This window comes from Muscardinus avellanarius (genome assembly GCF_963383645.1).
Source record: "Muscardinus avellanarius genome assembly, chromosome: 9".
NCBI classification, from domain to species: Eukaryota; Metazoa; Chordata; class Mammalia; order Rodentia; family Gliridae; genus Muscardinus; species Muscardinus avellanarius.
Window position 1 is genome coordinate 89,106,056 of NC_137795.1, and position 12,977 is coordinate 89,119,032.

The 12,977-nt window shown below is 41.2% G+C and overlaps 1 protein-coding gene across 1 annotated transcript in view; it reads left to right on the plus strand.

Annotated features, from left to right (window-relative positions):
* Positions 1 to 12,977, plus strand: part of AHCYL2 (adenosylhomocysteinase like 2) — a gene marked incomplete at both ends in the record, with an annotated part of 216,821 nt that overhangs the window by 170,768 nt on the left and 33,076 nt on the right. The window contains 2 exons of the mRNA XM_080701226.1: positions 8,419 to 8,521; positions 12,708 to 12,802. Coding sequence (XP_080557352.1) covers positions 8,419 to 8,521; positions 12,708 to 12,802 — 198 coding nt within the window. The remainder of the gene's footprint in view (positions 1 to 8,418; positions 8,522 to 12,707; positions 12,803 to 12,977) is intronic.

The following is a 12,977-nucleotide window of genomic DNA, read 5'->3' on the forward strand; positions in this document are numbered from 1 at the left end:
CCGCCTTACCCCTTAGCTGTGTGTATGTGAGGGGTGCTGGAGATAGAACCCAGGGGCATTATACCTCTGAAATACACGTGCAGCCCTAATTTATATTTTATTCTTTATTTTGAAACAGGGTCTCACTAAGTTGCAGAAGACCTCAGTAAGTTGCTGAGGTAGCCGCAAAACTGCAATCGTCCTGTCTCAGCCTCCCAAGTACTAGGATTACAGGTGTGCACCACCATGCCCGAATTACATTAGCCTGTTAGCTGCAAATAAGAGAAAACCTGATTCAACCTGACTTGTGTGTGTGTGTGTGTGTGTGTGTGTGTGTGTGTGTGTGTGTGTATGGATTTTATTACATATCTAAAAATTTAGTGGGAGCCAAGCTAGTGTGGCACACACTTGTAATCCAGCATTTAGGAAGCTGAGACAGGAGGATCACAGTTCGAGGACAGCCTCAGCTACTACTTAGTGAGGCTCTTTGTAACTCAGTGAGACCTGTATCAAAAGAAAGAAAAAAAAATAGGGCTGAGGGTGTAGCGCAAAGGTAGAAGGACCCTGGGTTCCATCCCCAGTACCACAAAAATAAATAAATAAATAAAATTTGAATTTAAAAGAAATTCAGCAGGAAGGCAGACGCAGTGTTTCAGGCCCCGTCTCCCCCTCTCAGTGTCTCTTGGAGCTACCTCCTAGTGCTCTGACTTCATCCTTGAGCCATTGACAAGGTGTTTACACCTGCTCTAGTCACCACCAACTGTCAGGAAAAGGATGTAGGATGGTTTCTTCCCTTCTCCCAAGAGCAAGGAAACCTCTCCACGAAACCTTCCAGCATACTCCATTGTGTCTCTTTGAGGAGAGCTCGATCTCATGCCCATCCTGCACCAGCCTGGCAAGTGACTGGAATCACCATTATTGGCTTAGACTAGTGGTTCTCACCTTCAGCAGATTTAATGTCTCCTGTTTATTAAAATTTTTTGACCAGGTATAGTGGTACCTGCCTGTATCCTAGTACTTGGAAGGCTGAAACAGGAGTATTGTGGATTCAAGGGCAGCCTTAGCAATTTAGCAAGATCCTGTTTCCAAATAAAAAATAAAAAGTGCTGGGAGTGTAGCTTAGAGATAGAATTTTCCTAAATTCAATCCCTAGTACCAAAAAATAAAATATTTTCAGTGCCCCTGAATTATCTTGAAATGAATTATCTTGATTTACCATATCTAGGGACATATAATTTTTTAAAAAATCAATATAAAATCTTTTTTTTTCTTTTTTAAAATTTTTTTTATTGGTGCACTGTATTCATACATCATAGTGGGATACAAACTTTTGTAGACATACATGCACACATCGCCCAGTCAGCCCCCACCCGATCCCCACCCCATTCTCTCCCCATCCCTCCCTCCCATGCTTGGCTTAGTGGTTGACATCTAGTATTATAGCAATTTATCCAAAATTAAAAATGATAATCTCACATAACAGTTTCATTTGTCTGATACCAAGTGTTTGATGATTTAAAGATAGCATTTCAATATTTCTTTTTGCTTTCTTTCTTACTAGAGCATATTTTTTTCTGTTTTTTTAGGTGAAACTATCATATATTTATATATTTATTTTTCAGAAAAAAATCTATCCTAATATGGAATATGAATTCTAGATACCCAAAACAATCTTGAAAAAGAACAAAGCAAGCAGATATATATTTTCTGATTTCAAACCATATAAAGCTACAATAATTGAAACACTGTAGTACTGTTCTAAAGGCAGATATATAGACCATTGGAGTTAAATACAAGCCTAGAGCTAAATTCTTCCCTATATTGTCAAGTTATTTTTGACAAGGTTTCCACGAACATTTGGTGGTGGAAATAATAATCTTTTAACTAAATATTGTTGAAAAATAATAATTACATGGAAAAGAATAAAATTGGACCTTTACCTAATCCCATATACAAGTATTAACTCAAAATAGATAAAAGACCTAAATATAAATCTTAAGACTATAAACTTTTAGGAGAAAATCTGGGTCATAAAACCTCACAACATTGAAATTGGCAGTGATTTCTTGGATATGATTTCAATGGCACAGGCAACAGAAGAATATACAAACTCCCTAAAAAATAAAAGAAAATATTGTATATCCAAAGACAATGTAAACAGAGTTAACAGTTACTAATAGAATGGGATAAAATATTTCCAAATGCTATATCTGAAGGTATATTAATATTCCAACTAGAAATCCTAAAAATTAACAACAATAAAGGCAAACAATACAACTTAGAGATAGGTAAAAGACTAACATAAATAATGAATCTCCACAGATAACCAATCTTAGTTGTCTGTTGGATGGAAACTCTTGTTTCTCTGGTTCTGGTGAGTGTTACCTATTTCTTCTTTGTAGTTAATCTCTTTGAGTATTTTCTCTAGCGCTGGTTTTGAAGACATAAATTCCTTCAGTTTCTGTTTGTCATGGAAGCTTCTTATTTCTCCATCTAATTTGATAGAAAGTTTTGCTGGGTAGGAAATTTTTGGCTGGAAGTTGTTTTCTTTCAGAGTTTGGAATATGTTACTCCAAGCCCTTCTGGCTCTCATGACTTGGTTTGGGAAGTCTGGAGTGATTCTAATTGGTTTGCCTCTGAATGTCACTTGGCCCTTTGTTTTTGTTGCCTTTAAGATTCTCTGCTTGGCTTCCACATTGGTCATTTTGACAATTATATGGCGTGGGGATCCTCTTCTCGGATCCTGTCTAAAGGGAGTTCTATAAGTTTCCTGTATCTGTGTATCAACCTCTTGCTCTATATTTGGAAAATTTTCTGCTATTACTTCCTTGAAGAGATTGTTGATCCCTTTGGTATCACTTTCTTTTCCCTCCTCTATTCCAATTACTCTTAGGTTAGCTCTCTTAAGATGGGCCCATATTTCTTCAATGTCAGATTCCTGCTGTTGGATATCTTTTTCTAGATTAGAAACTATGCATTCATTTTTGGATTGCTCATCTTCTAAGAGCGAGATTCTGTTCTCCATGTGGTCTAATCGGTTGTTTGTGCTTTGAATTGAGGCCTTTACTTCATTAATTGCATCCTTTATCTCTTTTTGGCTCTCTCTGAGTTCTTTTCGAAGCACCTCTATTATTTCTACAGTTATTTTCGTGATTTGATCTTCTAGAAATCTCTGATTTTCTGTTTTATCAGGTTCTGATGTTGTGGGGTTGTGCACATTCATTACTCCAGTGTTATTCCTCTTTCCCATGATTTCGGAGGTTTGTGCCTTCTCTGGGTTCTTCCCTTGGGTCACTATGGCTTCACTTAAGGTGCTCTGGATCTCGAGTCTGTATTATCTCAGACCCCACTACTCCTTTACTGGGTTGTATCACAGAGTCTCCGACCCAGAGAGTCGATAGAGGCTGCTTTAAACTATGGGGGGTGCCAGGTTGCACATTCTCCTATGGTGTGATATCTCTGCCACCACCACTCCCTCACTGGGTCAAGTCCCAGGAGGCCCAATACTGCGATTTCTCCTCTGTGGCCCGCAATTTGACTCACTGTTCTTGAGTACGCAGATGTAGCTGTACTGGACTCGGTGAATTCACTGCTGCTGCCGCCGCCAGTGGCAATATGGCGCCTCTGCCACGCCCTCGGCCATGAGGCTGGTGTATTTTTTCTTCTCTGGTTTTGATTTCCACTCTGAATCCCTGCAGCGTGTGCTGAGCTCAGCCACTGGGAGCTTTAAATGCTGTCTGCGCCAAAAGATCCCGCCTGGCTGTTCCGCAGCGGCTCACCTGGCTTGCTGTAGCCGTCTGTTGAGTTCGCCGCTGCCGCCGGCAGTATGGCGCTGCTGCCGCGTCCTCGGGCTCGTGTGTCTCCTCTGTGGCCCTGAGCTCTGTTCTCAGTCCACTTTCTCTCTGGAGCCTGGTGGTTTTTTTTGTTTTTCTGGTGATGGTGTTTTCTGGCTATGAAAGGCGCTCTTTTTGTGGTAATGGAGATTGGTTGTTAGCGGGACTCTTAAGCCCCGCTTTTCTCGGTCGCCATCTTCCCGGAAGTCTCAATATAAAATCTTAACTGAAATATGAAACAAGAATTAAAGAAAAGTATTCTACAATAGAAACTTATTTCAATATGTAAGTGTTTGGGCAGAACTATAGTAGAATAGTCAGATATTTATACTTATTCATCATTATTATCATTAGTGGTAGTATTCTATAGTAGAATAGTCAGCTATTTATACTTATAGCATTATTATTATTATCATTATTATTATTAGCAGTAATAGTAGTAGTAGTGGTGGTGGTGCTAGGGATTAAACCCAGGAGTCTTCTATCTCTGAGCTACATCCCCGCCCTTTTTTATTTTTTATTTGAAAACAGGGTCTCAACTACGTTGCTAAGAGTCTAAGTTGCTGAGGCTGATCTCAAACCTGTGATTCTCTTGTCTCAGCCTCACAAGTAGTGAGACCACAGGCGTGTCCCAGTATGCCCAGCACTCATAGCAATATTTGAATGGGAGTGCTTCATATAAAGAGAGATAGAGTATGTCATTGGTTCCAGAGCATCAGAGCAGCATTACCAAATTTTATGATTTTCTGAAACAGTAAGCAACTTTTTGTAAATTTCTAAATGATAACTACAATGAAAAGTATGAGTTTTCTCCCAATTTACACAACTGTTGCATTGCTGGAAAGATTACTATTGTTTTGTATTAAAACTAGAGAAATAATTTTTGCTAATGTGAAAAGTAGAATTAGGTTCTAAACTCTGAAAATTATAGAATTTTATTTACTTGTGTGAACCTTTTCTGGGACATTTGAAAATTATACTAGATTGGCAGTTTGCTCTAAGTGGCTGTCCTGCATTTCAGAATGTCCAGATCCCTGGCCCCACCCAGTAAATGCCAGCAGCACTGCCCTCCCAGTCAGTGTGGCAACCAAAAATGTCCCTACATGTGTCAAATCTCCTCTTTTGAGTCATCATGAAAGATGTAATCAATACTGAGTTGTCAACCCTATCAAGACCACTACAGGGACACTGGTGTATTGGGAAACGGCCTCAAGTCTCTCAGGATCTGTAAGATCTGAGTCATCTATATGGCTAGATCAACTTTCAAAAGACTGACTCTTCCTAAGCACATTCTCACGTGGTCACATCCTAAGGACGGTAGCCTCCTGGAGACACAGGCAGCTTCTGTCTTCACACAGACCTTTCTGGGTTACATGTTCTCTGAGGAAGAATACGTTGACTGCCCCAAATGAATATAGCAAATTGAAAAGCTATCTCTCTTTGGAACTACATACTAATGAATTGAGGCAGAAATCCTCTTGAAACCTTTTTTGGGCCTCCTCAGTCAAGGACATGAGACATGGTGGCTTAAAATAGTAAGTGCTTCTTCAGTGTCTCATGTTGCTAAGTTAGGTCGAGTTTGTTTTTACCCCCAGGCTCACTCAACATTACCACCCTAAGGATTCCCTCTCTATTTTTTCTTTATTACTAATCACTATTAATTTAACAGTTTTATTTCATTGTTTCTACCCTACATTTTTTCCTTAAGAAATTATAAGTGTTTTGCGTGTGTGGGCATATGTGGGGTGTGTGTGTGTGTGTGTGTGTGTGTGTGTGTGTGTGTGTGTCACTTGGAATTGAACCTGGAGGGGGGCATTCTACCTCTGGACTATACCTCCAGCCCTTTAAAATTTTTTATTTTGAAACAGGGTCTCACTAAGTTGATGAGATCCTTGCTAAATTACTGAGGCTGTCCTCAAATCTGTGACCCTCCTGACTTAGCCACCTTAATACTGGGATTACAGGTATATGCCACCATACTCTCTTTCTTTCTCTCTTTCTTTCTTTCTTTCTTTCTTTTTTTTTTTTTTTTTTTTTTTTTTTTTTTTTTTTTACTGTGAATGGAACCCAGGGGCCTTCTACCTCCGAGCTACATCCCCAGCCCTATTTTTTATTCTTTATTTTGAAAACAGGGTCTCACTGGGTTGCAAAGGGCCTCACTAAGTAGCTGAGGCTGGCTTCAAACCTGCATGATCCTTCTGTTTCAGCCTCCCAAATGCTGGGATTGCAAGCGTGTGTCACCACGCCTGGCCTACTTTCTTTTGTTTTTAATCTGTTTTTCTGATTATATATTCATATTCAATTTATAGTACTCAAACATTACCACAGTATATAATGTAGAAAAACAAAGTCTTATCACCTCATACTCCAGAAATAACTATCATAGATAACTTTCTCATTCATTTTTCTAATTAGACATGGATTAATTTTTGTATTTTTAGGTGTGTTTCCCTAGTTTTACTTTTTTTTTTTCTTTTTCATTTTTTCTTTTTTTTTTTTTTGTGGTACTGGGGATGAAACCCAGGGGCATTCTACCACTTGGCTATACTTCCAGACCTATTTTATATTTTTATTTGGAAACAGGTCTCACTAGATTGCTGAGAGCCTCATTAAGTAGCTGAGGCTGGCTTCGAACCTGTGTGATCCTCCTGTCTCAGCCTCCCAAGTCCTGGGATTATAAGTGTGTGCCACCACGCCCGGCTCCCTAGTTTTTCTAACCTGATTCTATAGCTGTTCCTTCTAAATGTAATGATTTGAAGTGAAGTTAAACAACTTCTGCACTCTGTCCTCCTCCTCCTCCTCCTTATCTTCATCACCATTTGAGCCCTGAGAGCCAACAGCTTTACTCTTGAGTTCTTATATTGTTAGTTCCAAATACTTTTCTTTGTAGTTAATTTATATTGCTTTGTAGGTGGTCTAAATGTCATTGTTATGTTTGAAAAATTCAAGAATCTAGTTGTGGGAATTTAGAAATTTCTTTAGATTAAAAAATAAAGGCAAGAGACTAAAAATGGAACCAAACGTTGAAAGGTGGCAGCCAGCTTTGCCTCGTACCGGTGGCAGATCTTGCACAGAAGATACTCTTCTGTCCCTCCTGGAGAGCTGGAAGGGTAGCAGATCTTTCCATCATATCAGTGACCTGTCCTGCGCTCCAGACTGTTTCTGCTGCTCTCCAAGGAGCAGAGTCTTTGCTTCAGCCCTCCCCTGGAGCAGATCTTTCCCTGGTCCCAGATGGCAGGCGCCATTCCTAATCTTACAGCTTGAGGCTTTTGCTTTCCAAGAGAGCAGTGTAGGGAAGGGCCCAAGTTTCATGCCTGTTCCTGAGCACAGCCATCAGCTCCCTGCCCCTCATCCTTCTTGTGAGCACTGGGTGCCAGCCCCTCGAAAAGAGCTGGCCTGTAAGTGTGAAATCTCCTTATAGATTTCTGGCAGTCCCTAGCCGGGGCTACCAGAAATTCTAGATGACAGGCTTTTTAAAAAATTAACCTTTAATTAAATTAATTCTACTTTTTGTTTTGTGTGTGTGGTACTGGGGATGGAACCCAGGGGCATTCTACCTTCGAGCTACACCCCCAGCCCTATTTTTTTTTCTTATTTTTAATTTTGAAACAGGGTCTCACTGAGTTGCAAATGGCCTCACTAAGTAGTAGCTGAGGCTATCCCCGAACTGCGGGTTCTCCTGTCTCAGCCTCCTGAGTGCTGGGATTATAAGCATGTGCCACCATCCCTGGCTCTACCTGATTTTTTGTTAACCTTCTTGTTAGGCAGCCACCCTTCCTCCACGCTCTGCCAGAAGCAACACAACCCTCCCTCTCTGCTAAAAAAGATTTATTACGCTGGAGCCCAGTCCTCTGGTGGCCTTTGCTCTGTGATGGGCTGCAGCATGACTCTAGACTATTCGGCCTTTTCTTGTTATGGTGGACGCTTCTGCTTTCTACATCCTAAGCAGAAGCAGAACTGTAAGTCTTTGTTTCCTATAAACTATTTTGGCTATCAAATCCTTCATTTGGTTACTAAGCTCAACATACTAAGCTCAAAGCACAAACAACATACTAAGCTCAAAGCACAGGGCTCAGCGGGAGCTCTTGCCCTCCGCTCCGAATGCTGAAGAGGCTCTGCTCTGTGGACTTCTTTCTCTTGCACTTTCTTTTTTTTTTCAGTGCTGGGGATCAAATTCAGGCCCTTGTACATGCTTGGCAAGCACTTTACCAATGAGCCACATCCCCAACCCCTGAAGAAGTTTTGTAGAGCACAATTTGAAGGTTATTAGTCTGAATTATTCTTGATGGAGTGTCTCATTGTCAAATATATAAACTTCAGAGCCCGGCGTGGTGGCGCACACTGGTAATCCCAACATTTGGGAGGCTGAAACAGGAAGATCTAGGTTCATGGACAGCCTCAGCTACTTAGTGAGGCCCTTGATAACTCAATAAGACCCTGTTTCAAAATAAAGAATAAAAAAATAGGGCTGGGGGTGTGGCTCGAAGGTAGAATGCCCCTGGGTTCTATCCCGAGTACTGGAGAAAAAACAAAACAAAACATAAACTTAACCTCCTTGACCAGTTTGGTGCAGACGTGTTCATCCCCTGCCTTGTCTTCAATACAGGTGCTGATGGAAACTCTGGGCGCCCTGGGGGCACAGTGCCGATGGGCTGCCTGCAACATCTATTCCACGCTCAATGAAGTGGCTGCTGCTCTAGCAGAAAGTGGTAAGATCTTTTGACTGTTCTCTATGTCTTTGGCTAACATGACTCTCGTTCTCTTGTATCTATATAAATCTTTAAGGACCCAGGCAAGGTGGTTCACGTATGTAATCCTAGTGCTTGGGAGGCTGAGACAGATGGATCACAGGTCTGAAGCCAGCCTCAGCAACTTGGTGAGGCTCTCAGCAACGTAGTAAAATCCTGTTTCCAAATAGAAAATCAAATAGGGCTGAAGATGTAGCTCAGAGGTAGAATGCTCTTGGTTCAATCCTCAGTACCCCAAAAAAAGATCTTTAGGGAAGGTTGATAATAAAGAATCCTGCAAAAAATGGGTTCCTACTCTTATGTGTGGAAGGGGTGGTTACTGGGGATTGAACCCAGGAACACTCTATCACGGAGCTACACTCCCAGCCCTTTTAATCTTAATTATTTATTATTATTATTGTTATTATTATTTATTTATTTATTTTTGAGACAGGGTCTTTCTCATTAAGTGATGAAGGGCCTCACTAAGTTGTTGAGGCTGGCCTTGAACCTGTGATCCTCTGGTTGCAGCTTCCCAAGTACTGGAATTACAAGCATGCACTACCACACCCGGCTTTTAGTTATTATTTTTGGTACTAGGGATTGAACCCACAGTCATTCTACCTCCAAGCTCCATCCTGCCCCCCGTTTATTTTCTGTTTGGAAACAGAGTCTCACTGGGTTGCTGAAGCTATTCTCAAACCTGTGATCCTCCTGTCTCAGCCTCCCAAGAACTAGGATTGCAGGCCTGTGCCCCTATTCTTGATGTGTTTACTCTCTTTCTAGGCTTCTCTTGTCAACATGATGGAGTTAAAATTGTTTTATAGTTGGCAAACATCTGCCTCTGTATAATAGTATCTCATTATTTGTGCTTTTCTTTGAGGTATGTCTAAGGTAATGTGGGTTAGAGAGCTAATACATTCTTCAGCCACCGTTTTGTGGCCCTGCTAGTTTTCCAACAAGTAGTTTGCCCTGATTTAATGTTTGGTATTTCTGCTTCAGCAGTAAAGAGGACTTGACCCAGCACATTAATAGCTGATCACAGTAAACACTGATATTTGAAGGATAAAAGAAATAGAGAAACTTGTACCTTTCGAGCTTCCTGCCTTCACTCTGGCACGCTCTCATGCACAGATCAGGTACCAAACACTTGCTTCAGAGCTCCTGGGAAAGCCCCGTAGAGTGTGCAGGGCTCTCCTTTTGCTTGTGGTGTTGGCATTTCATTTATCTTTTCATTAATATTCATTTATTTATAAGATTTGATTGATGGACATATGATAAAAGTACAGAAATATGAAATGAATAGACCCAGTGAATTGTATGTATCATTTCTTTCTTTTTTTTTTTTTTGAGTCTGGGGATGAAACCCAGGGGCATTCAACCTCCGAGCTACACCCCCTGCCCTATTTTTTTTATTCTTTATTATGAAACCGGGTCTCACTGAGTTGCAGAGGGCCTCACTAATTAGCTGAGGCTGTCCGCGAACCGCGATCCTCAGGTCTCAGCCTCCCGAGTACTGGGATTACAAGCGTGCACCACCATGCCTGGCTCGTTTCTTTTTTTTTTTTTTTTTCCAACAAATTCTATTGAAGCTAGTTGTAGCAGTCCATACCTGTAATAATATACCCAGTATTTGAGGGGCTGAGACATAGGATCCAGGTTTTAGGCCAACCTCAGCAACCTAGAAAGACCCTGTTTCAAAATAAAAAATAAAAAGGCTGGGAGTAGACTACCCCTGACTTAGCCAGGTATGGTGGCACTCATCTATAATCCCAGTACTTGGGAGGCTGAGACAGGAAAATCACCAGTTCCAAAGCCAACTTCAGCAACTTAGCAAGACCCTGTTTCAAAATAAAAAATAAAATAGGGCTCAGGGTGTAGCTCCAAGGTAGAATGCCTTTGGGTTCAATCCCTAGCACCACAAAAAATTAAAAATTAAAAAATAGGGCTGGGCGTGGTGGCGCACGCTTGTAATCCCCGCGCTTGGGAGGCTGAGATAGGAGGATCGCGCAGGTTCGAAGCCAGCCTCAGCTACTTAGTGAGGCTCTCAGCAACTTAGTGAGACCCTGTTTCCAAATAAAATAAAATAAAGGTCTGGGAGTATAGCCCGGAGATAGAAAGCCTCTGGGTTCCACCCCCATTACCACCAAAAAAAATAAAAAAATAAAAAATAGAATGAATGCCTCTGAGTCTTATCCCCCATACTTCAAAAAACAAAATGAAATAAAAACTTTAGCCAGGTGCAACGGCACACGCCAGTAATCCTAGTACTTGGGAGGCTGAGACAGGAGAATGCAGGTCTGAGGCCAGCCTTAGCAATTTAGCAAGACCCTGTTTCAAAATAAAACATATATAGTGGTGGTGCATGCTTGTAATCCCAGCATTCGGGAGGATGAGACCTGAGGATCGTGGTTTGCAGACAGCCTCAGCTACTTAGTGAGGTCCTGCACAACTTAGTGAGACCCTGTTTCAAAATAAAGAATAAAATGTAGGGCAGAGGGTGTAGCTCGGAGGTCATCCCCAGAACCACAAAAATAAAATAAATAAATAAATAAATAAATAAATAAATAAATAAATTATATAAAACGGGCTAGAGGTATAGCCCAAAGTTAGAACACCCTGGTTTTAATCCCCAGTATTACTATTACTACTACTACTACTACTAATAATAATAATAATAATAATAATCCTTATTGACTTACTATAAAAAATAAAAAGACAAATGAGGCCAAGTACAGTGGCTCATGCCCATAATCTCGTCAACTCAGAAAGCTGAGTTAGGAGGATCTCAAGTTCAAGTCCAGCCTGGAAATTTTGTGAAACTATCTCAAAAAAAAAAAAATTAAAAAGCCAGGTGTGGTGGTGCATGCTTGTAATTCCAGTACTTGAGAGCTGAGACAGGAGGATTGCAGTTCATGGCTAGCCTCGAACTACTTAGTGAGGCCCTCTACAACTTAATGAGACCCTGTTCAAAATAAAGGGAAAAAAATAGGACTGAGGTGTACCTCAGAAGTAGAATGCCCCTGTGTTCAATCCCAGTACTGAAAATAATAATAATAATAATAATAATAATAATAATAATAATGATGTACCCTAGCCAGGTATGGTGGTGCACCTTGTAATTCCAGTACTTGAGAGCCTGAGACAGGGAGATCACGGTTCTCGGACAGCCTCAGCTACTTAGTGAGGCCTGGGGATGTGGCTCAGTGGTAGAGTAGCACTGAGTTCGATCCCCAGTACTGCAAATAATAATAACAACAACAAGAAGGAGGAAATATATTTACCCTCCAGAAACATATATTGTAAGCTGGGCGTGGTGGCGCACGCTTGTAATCCCAGCATTCGGAAGGCTGAGACTGGAGGATCGCGGTTCGCGGACAGCCTCAGCTACTTAGTGAGGCTCTCTGCAACTCAGTGAGACCCGGTTTCAAAATAAAGAATAAAAAATAGGGCAGGGGGTGTAGCTTGGAGGTCGAATGCCCCTGGGTTCCATCCCCAGACCCGCAGAAAATAAAAATAATAATAATAAAAAGAATCATATATTGTAGGAGAAGAGGTAATGCACTTACAAAAATAATGATAATATAAGGATGTATATATGATAAAATCACAACTCATCATACATTTATATTGATTACACAAACAACAGACTTAGAAAAGTTCAGCTGCCTTGAGCATGTACTTCCAGCTGGGTTAACCAGGTTTCCCTGGGAACATGGCACTTAGCTGGGCTATGACATGAAGCAGACCCTTTAGCAGATGGAGAAGAGCATGAGCGTTCTCTTGATGAGGAAGGCGGGATGACTAAAGTACTGAAGCAGGAGAGATAAAGTGTAGCTGGGAGGGAAGTGGAGAGAGTGCCAATTTGTCTGGGCCGAGAAGAACTTATTTCTGGTTTCTTCTTTTCCCCTTAGTCATATTTTTAGGAACCATCATACTCTTAATCTGTGTTGCCTGTCTTCTTTGGGCTAGCAACAGAGTAATGACTGAAGACCAAGGAATGGATAAAGGGGTTGGAGGCAGTGCCGGGTAGTGAAGATGGTCCATCCACAGGACAGAACAGAACGAGAGAGTTTGGAATGCAGGAGAAAACAGCACTTCTTGCCAAAATTTGAGAGTCAGCCCTTTTCTTGGCCTTTAATGATTTCTCTTTGTTTCTTTTTTGTAGGATTTCCTGTCTTTGCGTGGAAAGGGGAGTCAGAAGATGATTTCTGGTGGTGCATTGACAGATGTGTGAATGTGGAGGGCTGGCAGCCAAACATGGTGGGTCAGATTTCTGCTGAAGCAGTTCTATGGGGCTGGAAGGAGACTGTGGCTTAAGAGAGGGTTTCCCAACAGGAAAGAAAGAAAATGGTTCCATTTCTATCTGATGATGTACCTACCTGGGCTTCCTACTCAGTGTTTCTGTTTAGAATACCCCAAGAGTATTGAACCTCTT